A 23441-nucleotide genomic window follows, 5' to 3' on the forward strand; every position below is an offset into this window, starting at 1 on the left:
GAAACTTCATAATCACTTGCAGTTTTCAGTTCCAAAATTATCCAAGGTAATGGTGGTGTAGGTTGGAGCTTGATTCATGCTCATCTTGCAGAAGTTCAAGGCTAACATTAGTGTGGCTAGAAAGACTGTTGTATTGGCTTCCTGATTGGGCTGTGGCCTTATGCTCTACTTTTATTGTTTATTTATTTATTTATTTATTTATTTATTTATTTATTTATTTATTTATTTTGTTGGGTCAGCCACTTTCTTTGTTGTCTGTGTATAGCTGCCTATGTCCTCACTCTAAACCTTTTAATTAATTAAGTTTATTAATTTGGAGGAAAAAAGCTGGATTTATGTACCACTCAACTACTGCTTCTCACAACAGGAAATTCTGTTAATTATTTTAAGATAGCAACTGGAATGGAGGGTAGGGAACAAGATGCACAGTGGGGGCACAGAGATCATCCAGGGCTGGCCTGGCCTCATCATGCCTGATGATTTTAGCAAATGGGTCTGTCATATTTAAAGTCTTTTTATTTTAGTTTTAATAGTCTTTAACAGTTTACTCCCAACGATGATGAGCCTTATTTGTTTTCAGAGCCTTTTATTGTGTAATTTACCATAGATCTACAAAGAAACAAAGCAGAATGAGACACATCTCCTCATGATTATGAAAAGTAGTATTTCCACTGAAAAAGAATTAACTGTCTTATTAGCATTATAATAGCTAAAATTACAGTTTTCAGGGGCTATTAGTTTTTATCATCCAATCACTTGTTACCATATACTGTGGAGTGTGGTTGGTAAAATTCTTTCATTTCATTTCACAATTTCAAACCAAAGTAGAAATACTCTGCATATAGTAGTAAGTACACTGGTATCTCACTGTACACTGTCTCTTAAGTTTTGCACTTAAGAGGTTATATTCTTAAAGCTAAATGATTACTTTTGTCAGTACATTGTTTAAAAGTCACTTGGGATTTTGACTGAATACTTTTACTCAAGTAGCTTTTGGCTATTGTGCTACTCACCTGCTCTACCCACCTTTGACACTATCTGAGTGTGTTCAAGCGTTCCACTTCAGTGAAAAGACTCGCAGGTCTGAAAAAGAGGGGCATAGAAACACCTGTGCTTTTGTTTGTCCTCCGCTTATTTTCTTGCCAGAGCACTTGGGTTTGATGTGGAAGATCCTTTTTTTTGTACATAAGCTCAACCTTGACTTTCTGTCATAGCCACTGAGTGGTATGAGATGCACTGACAATTGTTAAGGCTTTGTCACTGATGCCGATAAGCTTGCATTAAATTCTTAAAGGATTGTTGAAAACTTTTACGTTTATCGGTTATTAAAATAAGTACCCTGGTTTACTCTGAAGATCTGCAATGTTCTCAAATACTAGACTGCACTAAATCTGAATTTTCTGTACATCAAAACCTGAATGGAAGTCTGACAGAGATGTCACAACCGCCATCTCAACAGCTCTCACTGGTAAAGATACAGTGAATAATATTGCTTCCTGTTAAAGAACACAAACTCTAAACAGGCCACTCTAAACAGGCCACTTGGCCATATAAACAGACTATTACACTACAAAAATTTGGCAGATGCTTTTGTCACATGCACGCGCTGAGACTGATTTTCGATCCAGTGCACTGTTGAAGTACGTGAATGAGTGGAGTCAAAGATTGATCCACCAACCATACAATTAATGGCCATCACCACTCTACTCTGGGCTATAGTTGCCTCTGTTGTTCCAGTTATTCTGGTTTAGATCAACAGTCTAACTTATAACACCTGGGCAGTTCAGGGCACATTTCCAAAACAGTAAAGGCCAAAACGCACTAAAGGCGTCTGACGTTCACATTTTGAAGTGCACCCATTGTTCTAAATGGCAGAACAGGCACTGAAAGCATCTCGATGTGCGTCAAACTGACTTGACACTCAGACTCCGAACCTGTTTCATTTTGGAGCATCAAATGAGGACCAGGGCTTTTTTAATCTGCAGCTGCAGTTCGTGTTTGGGGAGAGTTAAATGGAATAAAAAAGGCATGGACGTGAGGAGCGAGTGCTGATTGAGCCTGCCGCTCCACCAGTAAGCAGCTAAAAAAAAAAAAAAACTACTCGCAGCAAAGAGCGAGGGAGGGAGAGAGTGTGTGAATATGGACAGATGCGCCGCCTTGATATAAAAACATTTTATGATCATGAAACATAATATTACTGTACACTTTAGTGGTGTGATTTTTTTTTGATCCAAGTCCCATTTGTGTACTTTTAAATACTGAATTACTCCCTGGCGATTAATCATAACTACGAACAACTAGAGAGAGACAGCAGAGAGGAGGGAGGGAGGGGGATGGTGTGTGAAGTGCTGAACTTTTTTGATGATAAATCCTGATGGTACTGAACAGTTCCCTGACTAAAATATCTGTCTGAAACAGACAGATGCTCATCTCCTCCATGAAATGTTTGTCACTTCGCTGCTTATTCTGAAGCCTGCAGTGCGCTATAGAAGCTTGATTTGATGTGCGTCAATAGACGCGTATCAAATGAAGCCTGCAGTGCGTTTTGGCCTTAGTTTGCATACTACTGACTCTCACGTAGGGCTGAACGATTAATTGCTTTTGCGATAATATTGCAATATGGTAAAACACGATTTTGTAATCGCAACGTGTGCGATTACAATGTGGCCACGTGAGAGAGAGAGAGAGAGAGAGAGAGAGAGAGAGAGAGAGAGAGAGAGAGAGAGAGAGAGAGAGAGAGAGAGAGAGAGAGAGAGAGAGAGAGAGAGAGAGAGAGAGAGAGAGAGAGAGAGAGAGAGAGAGAGAGAGACCAATCGACTGCATGAACTTTTTATACTGCACTTAAAAAAGAAGATGCTGCACAGTGTCAGGTATTGTGCAGAACATGCCGTGGTACTGTTGCTACTTCACGGGGCAACACTACAAACCTCTTCCAGCACTTAAAAAACACCACAAAGCCATTTATGACAGTTGTATGGCTAAAATGCCAAGCACCAGTGCGCCACACACGCTAAACCCAAGACGGGCATCATTGCCTGCCATCACATGTTTGAAAGTGTCACTCGGCACGGGGAAATCACTGCGAGTTCATTGATAAAGATATGGTGCTTCTCAGCACGGTGCCAAGCCTGGCCAAGGTTCACAGCATTGATAAATACGCTTGATAAACGGTACAGTATACCCTCCTGTACATACTTCAGTCAGATTGGTTAAATACATAGAGGCAATACATAGAGGCAAAGCCAAAGATTTGTTGCTCTTATGTTTCTGTAATGAGCAGTTAAGTAAAAGTGTTATTTATTTCAACTCTTGCATCTTATTGTGACATCTTTTAATTGTAACAAAGACACCCAGCCTATGGGAAAGAACAGTACTAAATGTATCTAATATTGTGTTGGCCATATTAAAATAATTCATGACGTTTTGTTGGGAAAAAAAGAGGATAAAATAATATTTTCTTAAAAATTGCATATTAAATCACAATCGTAATATTGGAGAAAAAAATTGCAATTAGATTATTTTCCCAAATCGTTCAGCCCTACTCCCACAGTAGTCTTGATAAACAGATATCTCCATATGAATGTAAAATTGGTAGGCAAGGGACAAGATTTTGGTATCAGAAGCACTCTGGTTTCCATATATAGTCAGAGTGGTATTGACCAATCGTTTTTGAACAGGCTTTGGTGGCTTGCAGATAAACTGTCCCTGTGGAGAGCAAAAGAGGCACATCACATTGGCTAAAATGTAATCTCTGAACCCATCAGCTATTGTCTGATGATGGTTGAGGTTTTTATTAGTTTTTTTTTTATTTTTTATCTGCTTTCATATGCAAATATCACAGCGGCAGTGATTACTTGATTATTAAATTAATCATCAACCGTTTTCATAGTCGACTAATTGGTTTGAAAAAAAGTCAAAATTTTCTGACTCCAGCTTGTTGACTGTGTTTTGGTGTCTTTACTTGTCTATGACAGTAAACTGAAAATCTTTGGGTTATAAACAAAACAAGATATTTGACTGCGTTACCTTGGGCTTAGGGAAACACTGATTGATGTTTTTCACAATTTTCTGATATTTTATAGACCAATCAACTATTAATTGAGAAAATAATTGACAATGAAAATAATCATTGCAGCCCTAGCAAATATCCGTTTCTAGAGACTACCCTCCAACTCTATTCTCACATCTGAAGTTGCTAATCAGATATCCACTGGCTACACCAGAAGTCCTGAAACATTGGCCGTAGCCCTCTGAAGCTGAATCGCCATAGCTGATGTGTTCCCAGATTGCATATATAGCTACACTTAAGAATACACATTTTGATGTCATGGCAATCGGACAACTAAAACACTGAAAGTCAGATGTTCCTTGTTCTCCACATCAGCTTTGGTTGAAGTAATTGTTGATAATATAAGACCAAAAAAGGGTGGGGGGTTGGTATTTTCAAGGGGACCCTTATATATATCTAAAAGTAATAAAAGACCAAACAACTGCCCAGGACATGAATAACCTTGACACAAGATTTTGAGTTAGCCAGAAACTTATCTTTGGGATTTTCAAATAGAATTGCAAATTTGTTAACTTCAATTTGACTGCAAAACACAGTATTTCTTTCAACATATAGACAACAGGTATTTACAGATGTTACAGGAGCAACAGCTGACTGACTGTGTGTGTTAACTGCTGTTATCCTTGCGTTTGGTTGCAGGTTTGATCCGTCTGCGCTCCAGCCCGCCCCCTCACCTCCAGGGTGTTGAATATGTCCTCAACATTACAGCAACGGATGACAACGCCTCAGGCGGACCTCAGGCCTTGTCATCCACAGCTCAGGTCATAGTGGGAGTGGACGATGTGAATAACAACAAGCCTGTCTTTGAGAAGGTAAGACAAGCAATGGCATGCTCACATCATTAAGCTTTGTTTAGTCTTGCTCATTATCTGCTTGAGTTTGAAAGAGTGTTGGATAAAGATCTACTTCCCCAGTTGACATACACATTTTGTTTCTCTTCTTTCTCATTGTCTTAATATATCTCAGTGACTTCTCACTCTATCCTTTTCTTTGCTGATTCTTTTTTTCCGCCTCTGTCTGTCTCATGTAACTCTCTTCCATCATTCCTTTGTCTCCCTCTCTTTCTCTGTCTATCTCCGCTATTTATTAGCCTCTATCTCTCCTCTCTGGAGGAGCGATTAGCCAGCTTGACCCCTCGTCTCTGCTCTCTCGTCTCTCTCCTACATCATTTCGGTCTTTTAATTAAAGCTTTGAGGGATGTGGCAGAAATCCCGACCGACCCGCTCTGGAAGCGCTACGTCTCCACCTGCTTTCTTCTAACCATGTCTCAATTTTAAATGAGGTGACTTTTCAAGCCCCTTGAGGTATCGCAAGCCAAGATTAGGAGCAGGGGCTTGCTGAGTAAACCTCACTCAGTCTCTCCTGGGGGAAAGTGAGCGCCAAGTGTTTCCCTTTCGGCTTCACCTCATAGCAGGAAGAGACAGAGGGACGGGCGACGAGATGAGAGCCAAGAGAAAAGAGAGGAGAGGGGAAAAGAGGGATTCCTGGTCCACAGTGTTTCATGTGCTCTGTATGCACAATTGTCTCTCTCAGGAATCTCCTGCTGGCATCATACTGCAAGTCTATGATTCATTCTTTTCTCTCTGCTGGCAGGATGCTGATTGCAACGGACAAATGCCTGACTCCCCCCACTCACCATGACTCTTTTGAGAGAGAATATTTTAAAAATGAAAAGAGAGATAAGTGTAGATGAAATGAAAGCAACAAATAAAGCAGATGCAAAATCATGATCAAAGAAGAAAACATAATAGATGTAAGAAAAAATTCTGGACAAACACTGTTTATAATGTTTTGTGTATTTGATCAAAGGTGGACAAAGTAAGAGGGAAAAATACCAAAGAAGAAGTGTTGATTTTCTCAGTTAGTAAAGACATCCAAGGTTAGTTGGTGTTTCCTCTGTAGCTAGCAGGCATCAGCAGGACACTGAGGCAGAAAGGCCCTTTTATCTTGTTTGATGCCCAATCTTATAACTGACTGGAGCCTCTCTGGAACTCAGGGCTGGATCAGTGGACCAAGAGGCAGATACAGATAGGCCAGATCTCTTGAATACAGCCAGATCCTGCATTTCCCTGTGGCATAAATATCAGACTTGACTACATTTGTTTATTAACCTTCAATTCTCCTGTGACTCACTCTCATATAAGTTTATTCATGTACATTTTTATATTTGAAGTAGCACATAATACCCAGATCGGACATTTGTAACATACTGTGTAGAGGAGGAGAAAACATAAGAGAGAGCACCTCTCACCTCTCACTTCATGCCTGACTGCACTTTTGAAAACAAAATGCACAATGTAAAGGAGCAGCAGTTCTATGGATGCACTGATCCAATCTGCTGATTTGGTATTGGTGTTGATATTTACAGATTTTACTAAGTCAATCAGTATGGGTCCGGTAGGAACTCTTCATCTGTGTCATTACAAAATTCAGTGTTTGTGTTCTCGGTTATATTCAGAGAATGTTGGATTGGTTTCTCCCTGAGCAGTTCTACTCCAAATTCCTTCGCCCCTCACCCTCCCTAAAGGTGAACCCACCCACCCTATGTAGGAAACTCTTTTCTGCTGCCTCTAGCTGCAGTCTCATTCTTTTGGTTTTCACCCAAACCTCATGACCACAGGTGTGGGTAGGAACTTAGATCATCTTTTATATCCAGAACAGAACAGTCTGGGATAGTGCCTATAGACACACCAACCGAGCTGCCTATTAATAAGGGGTGTCAGTTTTGGTTAAATAAAAACAAACAAACTCAAATTCAAATTCACAAAATGTTGTGATATACCATAGTCTTCTTTTGTTTCCATGTGTCCATTCCACTATTCAGCTTCTTAGCTATGTTGTACCGTATAGTGCGACAACCTCTGGTTGACGGAGAGGCTGTCTCCCAGTCAGCACTGATGAAGTGACAGGTAGTTGTGATGTAGCACCAGCAGTTGGTGGTCAGATGTAGCTTGTCTGCACTGACTAGCATGACTTTGACCTCATCCTTCTTCTCCTGTCTTTTTTTAAATTTTTTTCAGTGTGTTAGTCTCAGTAGCTCTCAATTGCATAACATACTCAGGCTCAAGGTAAAGTTACCGAACTAGCTCTTTGAAGCCCTTGCCCTCTACTAAACTGATTGATATGGCTTAACACCAGCAACATCAGTGTGCGTCACACATTCTCCGGCTGGTAGGGATGTGATTTTTGCTTGTGAGCCATCCTCGGACATGGCAGCCGGGTCCTTGTTCTCACCGTGTTAGTACTAACACTAAACTTGTTAGCAGAATGTTTATGTGTATGCAAATTAACCTATTGACCAACATGCATAACCAGTCAAAAATACTGTTGGTATTTTACCAATGAATGTTTAACTGTTGACATCTCTATTATCAGCCTCCACCCATCCTTCACTCATGAGCAAGACCCCAAGATACTCAAACTCTAGACTTTCACTTCAACTGCTGCGCAGCTGCAAGCTATCCAAGCGCATACTCACGGTCTGGTGAAGCCAGCGCAGGCACATCATCTACAAAAAGCAGACGTGCAATCCTAAGGTCAAAAAACCAGACACACTCTCCGTTCCTTGAGAATCTGTCCATGCCAATCACAGAATTGGTGGCAAGGCACAGCAATCACAGCATCTCTATGTGTTTATGTGTGATATGGAATGTCTGCTCCACACATGCTGGTCTGTTTCACTCTCTTTGACCCTTCTAATTAATTGCATGGGTGAATGCCTGCATGCAAACCTGCATATCTTCACCATACTCCCTCTAATCTGTGGAAAGTATAAAGGAAGAAGTGAAGCGCTGGAGGCAAAAAAGGCATAAAAGCTTCTGATGACTACAGATGGAAAGGTTGATGGGGTGAAAGGAGGTAAAGCATTGTTGCATGATAGAAGATAGAAGGCAGAGGAGAAGAGAAGGAAGCAAGGGAACATTGGAAGATTAAAAAAGAAAGTTCCTATTATTAATTAGATGTCAAAGGAAGGCATCAAGCAGCAGTACTGAGGGATTCCTTCCTCTTCATTCTGTCTCTGGCACATCAGCATCAACATTCCATTGAGACAGGACTTAAAGAAAAAGAGATGATGGAGACAGGGTAGGCGAGAGAAAGATGAGAGCCCAGACAGAGTGGGGTGGAGAGAGTGAGTGAAACCCAGGCAGCGTATAAATGAGGATAATAAAGCTCTTTGTGTGTTTGACAAGTTCAGTGATTGACAAAATCCTTGAGAATCCAAACACGGAGCAGCTACCTTGCATCACACCAAGAACTGAAAGCACCAAATGACTCTCCATGATGTCACCAAGATTCAGTGTGGTGTTAAATGGAGGGTAGGCTTCATGTTTTATGGTTGATTTTAAGAATGTTGACTTTCCATGATTTATTTTTCCCAGGATTTCTTGCCATTTTAAACACAGGACAGCAGATAATTGTTTTGAAAATGGTTTGCATTCTCATTCTTCATATTATTCTTCCACACTGAGTAGATTGTATCGTACAAAATTGTAATAGAGCAACATTCCTCAATAAAAAGTTCACTTTCAGTTGAGATGGAAACAAAACACTACCAGCCAGACCTGTTTTCCTCTTATCTGTTTTAATATGTGTGAGTGGTTATACAGGAATATATGACCATCTTTACAGTGCTGACATGAGGTTATAACTGCATACTGTGGTGGGGACTTCTATGACCTTTAGTTGTGATGTTAGGGCTGTCTTCTATAAGTCATCAGTTTCTTGTCACCATGTGATCAGATTTAGTAATGGAAGCCTGTAAGTCTGGGCCATGTCTTGAACCGCTACAACATTTTCATTCCAGTCAAAAATAGGTTTTCTTTTTATGCTTATGTCACCTAAAATGCATGACCTTGACTTTACTGACTTAACTGTACAAAGTTTGTCACTAGAGAGGTGTTTTCATATTCCTCTAGTGAAGGTGGAGATGTCTGTGCACTATCCTAAAATCTGAGATTCAAACGCACCTCTGACAAGCTAGATTTGGTACATAAAAAATAGAGTGCCAATCGCTGATATGCAGGCAAAGAACCTTAAACCTCCAGTGAGTGGACTTGTCAGTACAGAGAATGAGAGTTAGCATTCGCTGTGTCATAGTGAGTTTCTGGGAGACGGAGTAAATGTGTTTTTTACTTTTTATGTAGGGAAGACCATGTTAAAGAAAATCTAAATTATAGCTGAGTATTTTTATACACTCAGCATGTATCTGGAAGGGAACTTGAAATGTTTGACTTTGCAGCTTTACTGCAAGCTGCCACATCACTTCCAAGTAACTGTAAGAAACGTCTGCTATTTGAATGTTGATTGAATTATTACACTTTGATAACAACCTTCCATGTACAGATTTTAGTATTAGCCAGGACTGTTACATGGTGACAGTGAAGTGATGAGGTTGACAAGGTTCGGAGGAGTCCATATTTAAGTACGTATGATATTTCTTTTCAGTAAAAATGTTTTTGTCTTGCACATACATAGGGTATATAATTTTGTCTGCATTGTCACTTCTTTCTGTAAAGCTCCCTTTGTAGTTAAATGAGCAGTTTATTGTGCACTAAAATATTCACTATATCACCTGGCCAAACATTAGTTGGTCTTATATAGCAATGGAAAAAAAGTTTTATTTGGCTGACAGAAATGTACCTACTTCATGTCCCATTTTTTTTTTGTAAAATCTCACTCAAAATTAGCCTTCTTAAATACAACAGCATCTGTTTTACTGGTACACTGCTGATAGCTCTCTGTGAAGTGTTGGCGCCATTTCCTTGTTTTAGACCGAACTAAACACACTGTGTGCCAAAACATGAGCAGTTTTCATATTTACCAAACCTCTGGAGCCGCTTTGAGCACATCACCAAGCAGCTATTGAGCACCTTTGCCCGGTGGGTGCTGAGATAGGCTCCAAGAACCCTGAACTCACTACCACTATCTATCTTACACAGGACAAGCCAATGTAGAAAATCAATGGATGGAAAAGGTGCTGGAACCAGGATTCGTACTTTCTTTCTTTCTTTCCCTTATTACTTTTTGTCCATGTTACACTTTTCATCCCCACCAGTAAATAATCTTTAATCTGTCCTTTCAAGATGAGCAACATTCCACCTCCCACACACTCTCAGTTCGAGTTTCGATAGAATTGAGTATTGATCTAAGTTTCTCCATACTTACATTGATGTGATCTTCTCTTCCTCCCACCTGTCCTCTCTGCCCGCTGTCTCATTCTCTTCAGTGTCAGCAATACAGAGAGAGTACGTCAGTCCTGGAGAACCAGCCAGCGGGGACGTTCGTTCTGCAGGTTCATGCTGTGGATGCTGACGAGGGCTCCAATGGCAGGGTCACATACGGCTTCATGCACAAAGACTCCACTGTGCCAGCATTCAGTATACACCCAGACACCGGTACTGAAACACACACACACACACACACACACACACACACACACACACACACACACACACACACACACACACACACACACACACACACACACCTTTCACTTGAACCCTAACCCTCACCCTAACCCCTAACCCAAACACACAAAAGACAACAAATAATATTAGTCCTGTGGAGATTATTATAGAGGCTCAACATGCTCAAAACCTAAAAAAAAATTTTTTATTCCACTTCAGGTATTTTAGAGCATATTTCAGCCTAAGTCTGGGCATTCTCTGATTAAAAAACTTAGTGCAACAAAAAAAAAAAAAAATGCCTTGGACACATGAAAGCTTGTTTTTTTCTTAATGTTGTCTTTATGAAATGTTAAACATGCTCTTCAGTATGCATTAATAGAAAAATATTTCAGAAATGTTTGGACCTCTGAAAGTCCAGGGCTGAAACTTTAAAGAACATTTTTGCTCTATAAACATTTTTAGCATTTGAAATCCAGCCATTCTGTTTTACTTCTGATTTTCAGAAAACATACTAGTACATACTCTCATAAAAAAAAGTATGTTTTGCTAGTGGTTATGTGAAACTTCTAAAAAGTTAAAGTAAAAATTTTAATAAGAAAAAATAGTTAAATTAATAATTTATTTAAGATTCATTAATGTCTGCTTTTGCAGACAAACATATGCATGGTATTTTTACAATGTCCATGGAAAATAAAATATAATTCTCTTTGGATTTCAGTATAACTACTTTTGAAGAAGTCTCATTTCTTGTCCTATTCTGCTGCTCGTTTGCTCTACTGTCTTAAAAGTTTAGCTTCAAGGCAAACAGAGGAAATCATTTTGGTGTTAAATTGCAAATGTTCTGGGGAAATGAAACCAAGTAGTGTTTGGTATAATGTAGCTGTCTTATGAAGCTCATTATCTCTCCATTCCTAGGAGTAATTGTGACAGCCAGGAAATTTGACCGTGAACGCCAACGGGAGTATGCTGTGACGGTGACTGCCACTGACCAGGCAGCTGACCCACTGATTGGCATTTGTCAGCTCAACATTCTCATCCTGGACCAGAACGACAACAGTCCCAAGTTTGAGAACATCCGATATGAATGTAAGTAGATATCAGTGTAAAATAAGACTTCAGTATAGTGACTGAGAGAGCTCAACCTCCTGCTACAGTAAGAAAACACACACACATATGCTAAAAACAAGGAAATGAAGAAGACCTTTTCAATATTTGGGTTGACATTTGCTTTGGTTTTTTTCGTTGAGCTCACTCACCCACTGTACTGATGAATACAATATAACAGACAACAAATTAAGGTCTCACAGAACCACTGAGGCATAAAGCACCTTTCCTCTTCTTCTGCCACAGACTTCCTTCGTGAAGATACAATGATCGGGACTAGTTTCTTGCGAGTGGCAGCCCATGACGATGACTTTGGCACCAATGCAGCCATCACATACTCCATGTCCAATGAACAGCCGGAGTACCTCAGGGTCAACCCCCTGACAGGCTGGGTGTATGTCAACCAGCCCATTTCTCAGGTACACACACACACACAGGATACAAACAAATAATGCCAAACCAGTTTTGGAAAGGTTTTGAGGCTTCTATTTAAAAAGGTTTCATCATAATTTTTTTCTCTGTTAATAGGACTTCCTGCTGTGTTTCCATTATAGCAGACATGTATAGCTATCATTGACTGTATATAAAGATGGATGACATGGCAGCTCCCAAAATTGAAGCCAAAACATCATGTGGAGAGCGTGAGGCACAATAGATTTAATTTGTTCAAGGTGTGTCCAAATCCACCTGCAGAAACCAATACAATAAATGGACCACAAATGTCATGCAGATATGTAACTGGTAATGTTTTACACTGAAGCACCTTGAGATTGTGTTATATTTTTCTAATCATCATTATTGTGCAGCTCTGCTGGCTGGGGAGCAGAGGAGAGAGATAGTACGGTAGAGAGGGGAGGCGAACTGATCCAGTCTAGCCGTGAAGCTGCCAAGCTGGGCTGACCCCCAACTAATCCTTTTTTCTGAAGTTGGAAGTGCGCAAAATTACGCACAGATATATCCAACCAGCTCTGATAGAAGCACACATAACTTTTTCTCCCCAGATCGGACCAGGTTCGTGCAGTCAAATATAGTGTCTTGTATATTTTGTTATAGATCATAATTATTTAGTCATTGTTTTTCAGGATCATGACAAACACGCAGACACAAACACTACAGCTGCTCCAGCTGTCATGCTGACTCCTCTGATAAAGATGATTTGACAGCTGTGATCGTGGCCTGTGCACACTTTGCAGGTCTGTTTATATTTATTAGGCTTTATAATTATAAAATAATTTCTTTTTCCTCATTAGTGAGCCTATCTTTAAAGACAAACATGCACGCACAGCTGTTTAACAGTGAAAGGTGTTCTGTGGTTGTGGAGACGTGTGCACCTCAGCGAAGTGCGAGACACGCGAACGCTTTTAACTTCAATATTTACACTTAATTGCTGATAGAAAATATGTTCAAATAACACTTAACTAACCCACACTCCCATGTGAGGAAGAGAATGACCATAGATGAAGGTTTTTTGTGATTGTGAAGACGTGTGTTTCGGCCAAACATGCACGGTGCTGTCTTGTGCTGAAAGACCACAGACTTTGGTCTTCGACCAGGTTTTAGTTGGTCTAAAGCGCAAGTGGTTTTTACTCCAATGCGCCGAGCACAAGATAGCAAATGTGCCGGGCCACGCCTTAGTTTTGCCTTCATGTTTAGACCTCCCGCCCACAGTGGCACAGACCCGGTGCATGTGCATTTGCTATCTTACACACATGGCAAAAATGACACTTGCGCTGGTGTAAGATAGAAAAATGCTTTGCACCGGGTGTAAGATAGGGCCTTAAGTGAGAAGCTGTACAACAACAGACATAACAGTACAAAAAAACACTGTACCAACAACAAAGGAAAAAGGGAAGTACACAAGTTAGTGTTTGTACACTTGTGCAACTATGACATAAAGGGAGAGAAGCACACAACACAGGCAAACACAGACAAGATGGAAGATTAAGGAATGACGTTATTAAATTGAATTGGAATTGGATTTTGGGGAAAAAATCAACAAAAATTATCCTGTAACAGTCTTTTAGATTTTTGTTGTTTGTGTTCACAAACTTTGTGACCCTGGTAGTCACGGTTGCATCTGTCTGGATGGCATGGCAGAGAGAGCTAGTTAGCTGACCTTTTTAATTGTTCCAGTTTCCTATTCCATAAGTTTAATACTTTCCTGTGTTTCAATTTAGCTTTTAACCTCCAGTATTTCAGAGCACATCTCATTCATTTCATTGCCTTTGTGAACCTGAGCTGATGATTTGTTTTGCTTGTACTGTATGTATTTACCCAGAATATGGCGCCTCTATTTTCACATTTGATGTTTAGTTTTATTGCAAAAGTGGCTTTAAGTTTAATTAAACATGGCATTAAAAGTCTTACATGTAGCTTGCTGATTGTTGACACCCTGTAACCAGACATTGGTGCTGACAGCCATAGAGATGCTCCCAATCAGCCTGGGAAATGGGGTGTAAACCATTTTGACGCAGGGCCCACTGATTGCAGGTCATGAATCCTTCCAGCAAGGCTCCTTTTCCCAGTACATGGTCAGAAAAACAAGTACATTTGCATTCAAGCACTTTATTGCTGACAGTGAGGGGGCAGAAGTCCAGTGGCCAGTTGCAGACAGGCAGCCTGAATATGTGATAATGTCTTCACTGGAGCCTTTTGTTTGGCATCAGGAGAAATAACATTGCTGATATTTTCCTCACTTCACTGCCTCTCACCCCTTGTTTCACCACAAGTCTGAAAAACAAAACAATCTTGGTGGGAACAGGAACAAGCAATAGAGGAAACTGCCACATAGTCTGCGCAAAACAAGTCTGTGCCAGATGAGTGCCACAATTATAAAAGCCCAAGAAGCTACAACTCACCATCTTCCAGTGCCAAGAGGAATGCATGTCTGTATCCTCAGCACCTTGCATCTTACACTCACACCTGGCACCATGCCAGTGTTTTTGCCTGAGAGAATGGTTCACTCGAACATGTTGGAAGATACAAAACTTTTCCACTAATGAGTACAACTGCATAAAGTATAACACAAGCAGGCACTGCCTACACGTTTATTTCAACGTTTTCCAGTGTGATGAGCTCAGATATCTTAATTTCTAAGAGCAAAGATCAAACTTTAAGACTGCAAAAAAACTTAAAAAAATGTTTTTTAGAGCCAGTCATGCAAAAAATGAATATATGAAAAGAAATTCTTTCATTTGTGAATTGGAAACACCTTTAAATGGGCAGAATGTGTAAATAACCTTCATCTCCTGCTGTATAAAGCAGAAGGCCATGAACAAAATTGAAGAAAGTGACCTTGTGTCCTCACAGTTTGTTTTTGTTCTTTAACATATGCCAATTAACCGACACTGGAGTACAGACTCTTGGTGAAGTTATTTTCTTTAGTTACTAAGACGGATCATTTCCCCCTGATTGCAGTGGCTAAAGCTAATTGCTCTTGTAAGGGTTACAAAACTCTGCTTAATCAATACAATTATCTTTAAGTATGTTTGTGTTTATCCGAATTCAGCCTACAGTCAATTTCTCCTTGCACGCAAGTGTGAAAAATGGATTGCTTGCTGATCTCTATGTGATCTAGATTCTCAATGTTTATCACACTTAAAGGAAGCTATAATTATCACTGTCACACTAATCTGCGACATGAGAACACAGCATCAAGTGATGTCTCCTCTCCTCTTCTCTTCTCTGCCACAGAGGACCTACATCACCAGGGAGATTGTGGCGACAGACGGGGGGAACAGAAGCAGTTCAGTCGAGCTGTCCGTCACCATCACCAACGTCAAAAACCAGCCACCACAGTGGGAGAAAGACAGCTACAGCGTGGTCATACCAGAAAACACTGTCCGGGACACACCCATTGTGGTACGTTGGGGGTGGGGGGTGGGGTGGCTATTGGCACACATAGGAAGAATATTGAAGCATATAGGTACCTCTAAAATCTACAACAATTAAATACAACAATTTTAACACATAAAAACAGGCATGGAATATTTATTTTCTTTCAGACAAGCAGTTGGTGGTGGCCTAAAGCAGAGGTTCTCTGTTTTTTTATTTTCTCAGCCGAGGACCCCTTACAAGATTCTGTAGAAAATACACTGGGACCCCCTCATATATATGTCCCTTCACATAGCCTGTGTTTTACATTTCTACTTAGTCATGTGAAAGAACAACACAACTGAAATGTATTAGAAGGCACCATGTCAACACAGAATACCCACAGTGTACATAAATACACATCAAGACAGTGTGTTTCACTCTTAGTGCTCACATAAATTAAAATGTGCATTCTTATTGTAAATAATATACTCTAAGAGATATAAAAAGAATATAAAATATTATAAAAAAAATAGGGATGCATGATAATTATTGGGCCTGATATTGGCCTATCCAGCTATATCAGTACTGGTGAATATTTGCCAATAAATATAGTCAAATATTAATACGTGTGATTTGAAAGATTATTTCAAATCTAGCTAATTAGATTTCAATTGAAATCTTAGGCGAAATAAATTACAGTGCAGCTACAATGCAGCAGGAAGCATGCACATACATAAATGCATCCACACACAGGCAGACTCACAAAAAAGGTACTACTGAAACACAAACACTTTAACCAGCACTCATATAGAAAGAAGGGTTCTTGGGCTGTGGGTTTTGCTTTGCTGCACTCCGGATTCCACCGCAGTTAAACTTTTTGGCAAACGGTAGTTTGCAAATAAGACACACCCGTGTTTTTAAATTTCTCATTGAAGGTGAAATCACATTGTGAAAGACCTGGAGGCTACAATGTAAACATGGTTAACAGTACAGAGACTCAAACAATGTTTTAGTAAAAATATTCAGTTTGGTTTTGATGTAATGTTGATTTGTTTTTGTATTGTTACATTTAGAAACATGTCCTGTGAATGGTCAATCAGGTTTATTTGTCACATACACAGTTATACACAGTGCAACATTTAGTGTAATGAGTTCTCTGCATTTGACCCATCATAAGTATTAGGAGCAGTGGGCAGCCGCTATGCAGCGCCTAAGGACCAGTTATGAGCAAAGGGCACTGACAGGAGAAATTAATCGAACATACATGTTTTTGATGGTGGGGGAAAACTGGAGCACCTGGAGGAAACCCACACAAACACGGGGAGAACATTCAAATTCACACAGAACGGCCCGATCCTAGCTGGACCTTCAAACTGTAAGGTGACAGTGCTAACCACTGAGCCACCGTCAGTCAGCTCACTCAGCCATAGGCTGCTCTCAGGAAGTTCAGCTCCGTACATTTGACATTAGAACAGGACCATCACAACATACAGCATATGTACTTGCACTGAAGTATTTTTTCCATGGTAATATACAGAATGACTGATAAGTATACAAAAAACTTTTTATCTTTTTATCTGTTAAATATTTAACAAGCATTTGAATCTGACTCAACATAAAAATAAGACTGACATCCTGGCGTCCAGCTAAAACATACTATGGTGCTGCAAAATAGAAAAATAAATAAAATAAATATTTTATGGCCAATACCAATTACGTACGTGTACTCAAGTATTCTCAGGTATTTTAAATCAGTGTTTTCCTTTTATGCCACTTCATATTTTTACTTATTCCACAACATCTTAGAAGCAATTATGTACTTTTAATTCCACTACATTTATTATGATAAATTAACTTACAAGTTACTTTGATTCATGTAAAATATAAACAAACTAATATTAAAGTGAGCTGCAAATTTTAAGTAATAAACACATTAATGCATCAATAATTAAAATCCATTATATAATATATGTTATTCTGAAATGGGCCATACTGCAGTTTTTGAACTTTAAAGGAGAAGTGTGTGATTTCCAGTGGCATCTAGCGTTCAAACATTAGATTACAACTAAGAGGATTTACCCCGACACCGTCCCTCTCTCACCAAGAGTACGGTGGCCGTCAGCGGACAAAATGGCGAGCAAAAGCTATCTCACAACAAACTACAATTATGTGTGTAGGATGATTTACCTGTCCAGCAGAAAACAGGCAACCTCGGCGTCACTGTGAAAACGTTTGTCCTCCATCAGCGATTTCCATCGTGTAAACGCTATTCCGATGTTGATTTGTGTTTTTGCCGTTTCCTGTCATGCTTGCATTTACTTTCTTCGCATCTCCGTTTCTTGGATGAAGGGGATTCACTGTCCGCTGCTTTTTGTTCTGGTACAGTGTTTGTATGATCCTCCATTTGTCAAAACTGTGCCAGTCAAGGTTCACAACGCTAAATGGTCTGCCAGCAATCAACCGCGTCTATCCTCCCCGTCTACTTCCGTGTTTACGCTGCGGCGTCTACGTAAGGTCACCATGGGCTTCCCAAGACTCACTGTTAGTGCAGTTTGTCTGCTCTGCACTGCCGTAGACGGCGCAGGATGATGATCTCCATAAGTCGACCCGACAGTATGTAACTATAAATGGCTATTTCTAAAGTAACGGGAACATATAGATTATGAGTTTATGTTGATTGATAATAATAAATAACATACTTATATATAATATATCTCATTTATCTACATAAATTCCTGTAATTATTACACACTGGTCCTTTAAGCGTATTGATGCTAATACTTTTTTACTTTTACTTAAATTTCACACTTTCGTATTGTTACTTGAGTTTAAGTGAAAGATGTGGTCATTGAAGTATATCTTGAATTAAATGCTGCAAAAGAAAACTTTTAAATGAGAAAAAGTTCAGGGACCTCAAAGCAGCCTTTCCATAAATTGACAGCTCTGCTCACTCACCGCAGCATCTCTTTGCCCGTCTATGGCATTGTAGCCTTCAGTGTTGATAGGCTGTTGCTCACGATTTGCAACCAATCAAATAGTGTTGTGGGCAGGACAAAGACAAAGAGTAGCAGCTACATGAGAGCCAAAGTAGCGTGTTTTTAGATTCATTTATTTTATTAGCAATCAGATTTTAAAAAATGATTCCAATAGTTGTAAAAATGCCACATGAATTTTGACCCCTACTGCAAAATCCAGTGTGGCCAGAGATAGGGCTGGGCGGCAAAACAAAATTTTCATATCATGTTTTTTTTTTTAAACTCATATCGGTTTCACGGTATTTGACGGTATTTTTTTTTATGCAACAGTGTTCTTACCCACATTTTCTTCTGATGAGAAAAGAATTACTGCAGTTGATTGTCTTTAAACAGCCCATTTTACTGTTATAAGGACTGTATCATGTTTTTTTTTTCATGTCCAGACACAGGTAAAAGCATGACCCCTTCAAAGTATGGTTACCATAACATGGCAGGGACAACTATACGATTAAACGTCCCCATCCACGCTAGTCGGCACCACAAATACTAGTAGTTTAAAATTTTTAAAAATAAAATACTTTAAATATTTATCAATCTTTCATTCATGCGTGATGCCAGTTATCTGTTGCCTCTAAGATTTTATGCAGCCGCACGCCACTAGTCGGGGCTGCGGCTCTGTCAGACAGCAGCACGTATGAACCAATCACTGTGGCAACATCAAATGTTTACATCAGCGAAGTCGGACAGATGAATGTAGACTGTGACAGAATAAGCTGATATATATATCTATATATATATATATATATATATATATATATATATAGATATAGATATTCACTCGACTGGAGAAACATGCCCACATTAAGCACATACACAGACATAAACCTGCAAGCAGAGCTGTGCTACTAGCTGCTAACATTAGCCACACTGTGTGTCAGGCTGGCAGCTAACGTTAGCTCTGGGTCCTTTACCTGCAGACACTGTGACCCTCTTCGGTCTGAAAACGTGAAGCATTTATTGAGTTGTTGTCATGTTTTGTACATGTAGCGGGATTTAAGTACAATTTGGCGATTGTAGACTGTGACTAACAGCTTCAAATGGCTCTTAATGCACACAATATTTTTTCAGACAGTGTTTAACATTATAGATTAATAAATTCTGCTAAATTTTAACGGCTTTCTGAGTGTTTTCTTAGTGTTAGACTAGACTAAATTAAATTTTGCATTTGATCAACAGGGAATTTAATCGCCAGGAACATCCTAGTACACATGCTCAAGCAAGCACACCTGTACTGTTGGTGTGCAGCAGTGAAATGGGTCCCCGCTGAGACACTTTCCCACCGCGCACGTTCTGCACGTTGTTTGGGCTATTCACCGGTATAGTGGTATATGAAAAATTAATATGATAACAAAAATAAAGACCGGTTTTCGGTACAAACTGGTATACTGCACAGGCCTAGCCAGAGATGGCTTTTGCGTAGGATCCCTGCTCTCAAACACCTTGTTTCTTGTCCCCCTCAACCATCAAATATTGACAATAAATGGATTTTCTTTGGAGAAGCAACAACAATATGGTTTGTGTAACACTTTCCCCAGTTTCTTATCAAAATTTTGATCTGTCTCAGGATGTTGAGTCAGTCCTAATCTGTGATAAGAAAGAAACGAGTGTAACTGTCTTACAAATGTGTAGAAGCACTTGAGAAGCAACGTCAAAATCTAGTTATACAACCTTGTTGTAAATGATTAATAAATCACCTTGTATGCTTGTTTATAAAATTGCAGACATTCAAAAACACAGTTAATTCCAATGATCAGGCTTCATTGTTGTTATGATGTATCGCGTCAACTGCATTTCATTACTCATAGGCTTTGCCTTTTAATGCCACTAACACATTTTCAACTAATTAACTGTATTTTCTAAAGATCTCTTGAAAGCAATTAAGTCCATTAAAGTTGCTGATGAATAATTTAAACCAAAGTAAAGAGAGGAGTGCTTTATGTGGGAATGTGTGTGTATTAACATGTGAATGTGTTGAGGAGAGATGCTCATAAAAGCTAGGGAGACAGAGAAAGAGAGAAAGCGTGGTCCCCACAGTTCAGTGTATTAATCGAGATGGCAGTTCACTGTTGATTTGACTGTTATGCAAAGACGCAATTACTCTCAGCAGGTTGTAATAGTTCTACTGTGGAAATTTGAGATTTTTATGGCCTAAATCAGCACATACAGTAGTCAGGCATGTTTGCCAGTTCTGCATGCCTGACAGGGAGTCTCATTATTGGAGTTGCTGTGCTTTGCAGGTTGAATGGATACAGCTAGGTCACCCATAGGCAAGCCGCATCACGTCCGAGATGGCATTTTTGATTTTAATTGGGGTGTATATGGCATCGGCTTTGAGTAGCCTCTCCTTAATTAGTTCAGGGAGAAGGCAGAATGAAGAGTGTGTTCCACAGGATTTCAGCGGGTTGTTGTCTAGGCTAACAGTTTGAGACTTACTGCATTAATATTTTAGTGTTCATTATTATGGACTGTAAAACACATTTTTTTTCAATTTGGGCAGATCATGTTTCACTATTTGGAATGCACACTTCCATTGAAGCTCAGCAGCAGCTGTCCTCATTTCCGTTTCTGTCCTTAGGTCATTGCTGGCATTCAGCGTGTACTCTCAAAATTGATAATTGGAAACATGCTGTCAGTTTGTGGGATTTTTTCCTGTTGGTCAGTGATCACAGGTGACAAACGTGAAAAAATGACATACATACATATACAAGTAATTGCCCATGTTTACATGACTGAGATCATGCTCATTCGTTAGCTTAGAGGCTAACCTATCTGCTACTGAGATGTTATTTTGGGTCTAAATTTTTCTTCAGTTACAGGGTAAGATGACTAATAGGACAGCTCCCAGGGAGTCAGTGTTTACATGTATAAGATATTCAGTTTTTGCCCTTATTCAAAAAAGGACTATATTCCTAAGATGTTTACATGCATGGCTAATGAAAATGCATGATCCTGTTTACATGTAGCCATGCATACTGCGAAATCTTCTTTGCTTAAAAAAATTCAAATCTTTCATAATGTAGAGAAAGGCTAAGAGAAGACAAAAAAGGTAACAGATAAGATTGCATACATCAGCAAACATCCATATACAAATACACAAACTACTTACATACAGTTGGAATGACTAAATATTAGTGGACGGTTTACAAAAAGCATCTCTTGTATTTTGCAGGTCCCACATTCAAAAAACTGAGATGGCAGCACATATCAGTGAACCTCCGTAAATTAAACCAAACTGAAACTAAGATGTTTAACAGATAAGAGGCCTGAGTTCATAATTATTTCCAGTGGAATTAAGGAAATTGTGATTGTAGGAGTGCAGATGAAAATATGAAGTGTTCTGTCCAAAACACTCTCACCCAAACAGTAATATACGTGGGGAATGTGGGCTTCTCTTTTGTGCATGTATCTTTACTGTGGTGTCGCAAACTGTTGGCTGCCTGGTTTGTTTACAACGCACACAGCTGACTGTAAACAGGAAAGAGGCATTGTGCCACAAACTGTGGGTGGTTAAAAATCCCAGTTGAGGCACATATTTCACTGTATACGTGTCTAAAGAATGCTTCATGAGCTGGATGATATTGGCTTATCCCTCATGTCTTATTCGGAAAGTACTACTTTTGAATAAGGCCTAATTTTGAATATCCAAACGAAAAGTGCAGTTCACAGTACAGCTGCACAAATTAATCGATTAGTTGTCAACTATTAAATTAACTGCCAACTATTTTGGTAACTGATTAAATGCTTTGAGTATTTTCTAAGAAAAAAAGTATAATTTCATTAATTCCAGCTTCTTAAATAAACATATTTCCTGGTTTCTTTTTTTCTTCATGACAGTGAACTGAACTTTGGATTGTGGACCAAATAAGACATTTCATCCTGGGCTTTGGGAAACACTGATCAATATTTTTTTACTATTTTCTGGCATTGTATCGACCGAATAACTGCTTGATAGGGATGTAACAATGCATCGTGAGACAGTTAACAATCCATATAAATGTGTGACGACTAAAATTGGATGAGATGAAAAATGAATTGCAATGCCATTTTGAAAGCGCAAAACAAGTAAAACCGTACAAGACCAGTCCGACCTGGACAGAAGAAGGTATGTGTAATTTTGTGCACTTCAAACTTCAGAAACACTTTCAAATTCTGTTTCCTACACCCACAGTAATGTTAGCGGGATGGGAAGAGATGAGGATGATATATTGCGTACTCACGTGCTTTCACTTCTCAAACCAGGAGATTTGTCTCCTCGCTTTGAAAATCTTTTCTCTTTGTTTCCTCCTGGTAAATCCGCCATCATGCTGTCATCGCTTGCGTTCCTGATGCACCTGCTTCTTAAAGATGATGAGAGCCGACATTCTGGTCGGCTTATTGCATGTTCGGCCTAAACTCACCGGTGAATTAACGAGGGCACTTGGGCACATCTGATAGGTGTATAATGCTGTGTGCTGGCTGTGCAAGGGGTGGACAGGGCAGGATACCCCTTCGCCCCTGACGCAAGATGGCAAAAGTGGATTTGGACGCACCTTGAATAAATGAAATCCACTGCACCTTGTGCTTTCCACTTGCACTTTTAATCAGTGTAAGATAGAGCCCTTAGTGTTCAAAAATGAAGAGGGCAAGAAGATGAAGATTAAGGCTGTGTGCAAAAATTACAAGAGGGCAATGACCAGCACAAGTAGCATAACCAACATGATGCAGCATGTCGCCTGGAAACATAGTGAGAAGCTCAAGTCAGCACCGCCTGAGCAAAGAAACTGTTAAGGACAATCCACGCTGACAAGCAGATTTTTAAGCTAGGAACCCATGCAAGCCTTAGTTTGTTTATTTGAAGAGATTTCATTCATTTAGTTATATTGATATGAGATTTGTTTTAAAAATCCGACTTTTAGTTTTTTTGTTTGTTTTTTTTAAATTTAAGATAAAATATAATTTCAGTTGCACTTTTAAGAAGAGGATATATGGGTTGTTTTGCACAGTTTACTCTACCTCAGAGATGAACATAAT

At 39.5% G+C, this 23441-nt stretch overlaps 1 protein-coding gene across 1 annotated transcript in view; it reads left to right on the forward strand.

Annotated features, from left to right (window-relative positions):
- LOC146333309 (neural-cadherin) overlaps positions 1-23441 on the forward strand; it is a 299893-nt gene that overhangs the window by 62170 nt on the left and 214282 nt on the right. Inside the window, exons 7-11 of the mRNA XM_084722064.1 lie at positions 4709-4881; positions 10296-10464; positions 11392-11562; positions 11827-11999; positions 15274-15441. Coding sequence (XP_084578190.1) covers positions 4709-4881; positions 10296-10464; positions 11392-11562; positions 11827-11999; positions 15274-15441 — 854 coding nt within the window. The remainder of the gene's footprint in view (positions 1-4708; positions 4882-10295; positions 10465-11391; positions 11563-11826; positions 12000-15273; positions 15442-23441) is intronic.

Source organism: Lutjanus erythropterus, chromosome 1 (assembly GCF_056507025.1).
Source record: "Lutjanus erythropterus isolate fLutEry1 chromosome 1, fLutEry1.hap2, whole genome shotgun sequence".
Lineage (NCBI taxonomy): Eukaryota > Metazoa > Chordata > Actinopteri > Lutjaniformes > Lutjanidae > Lutjanus > Lutjanus erythropterus.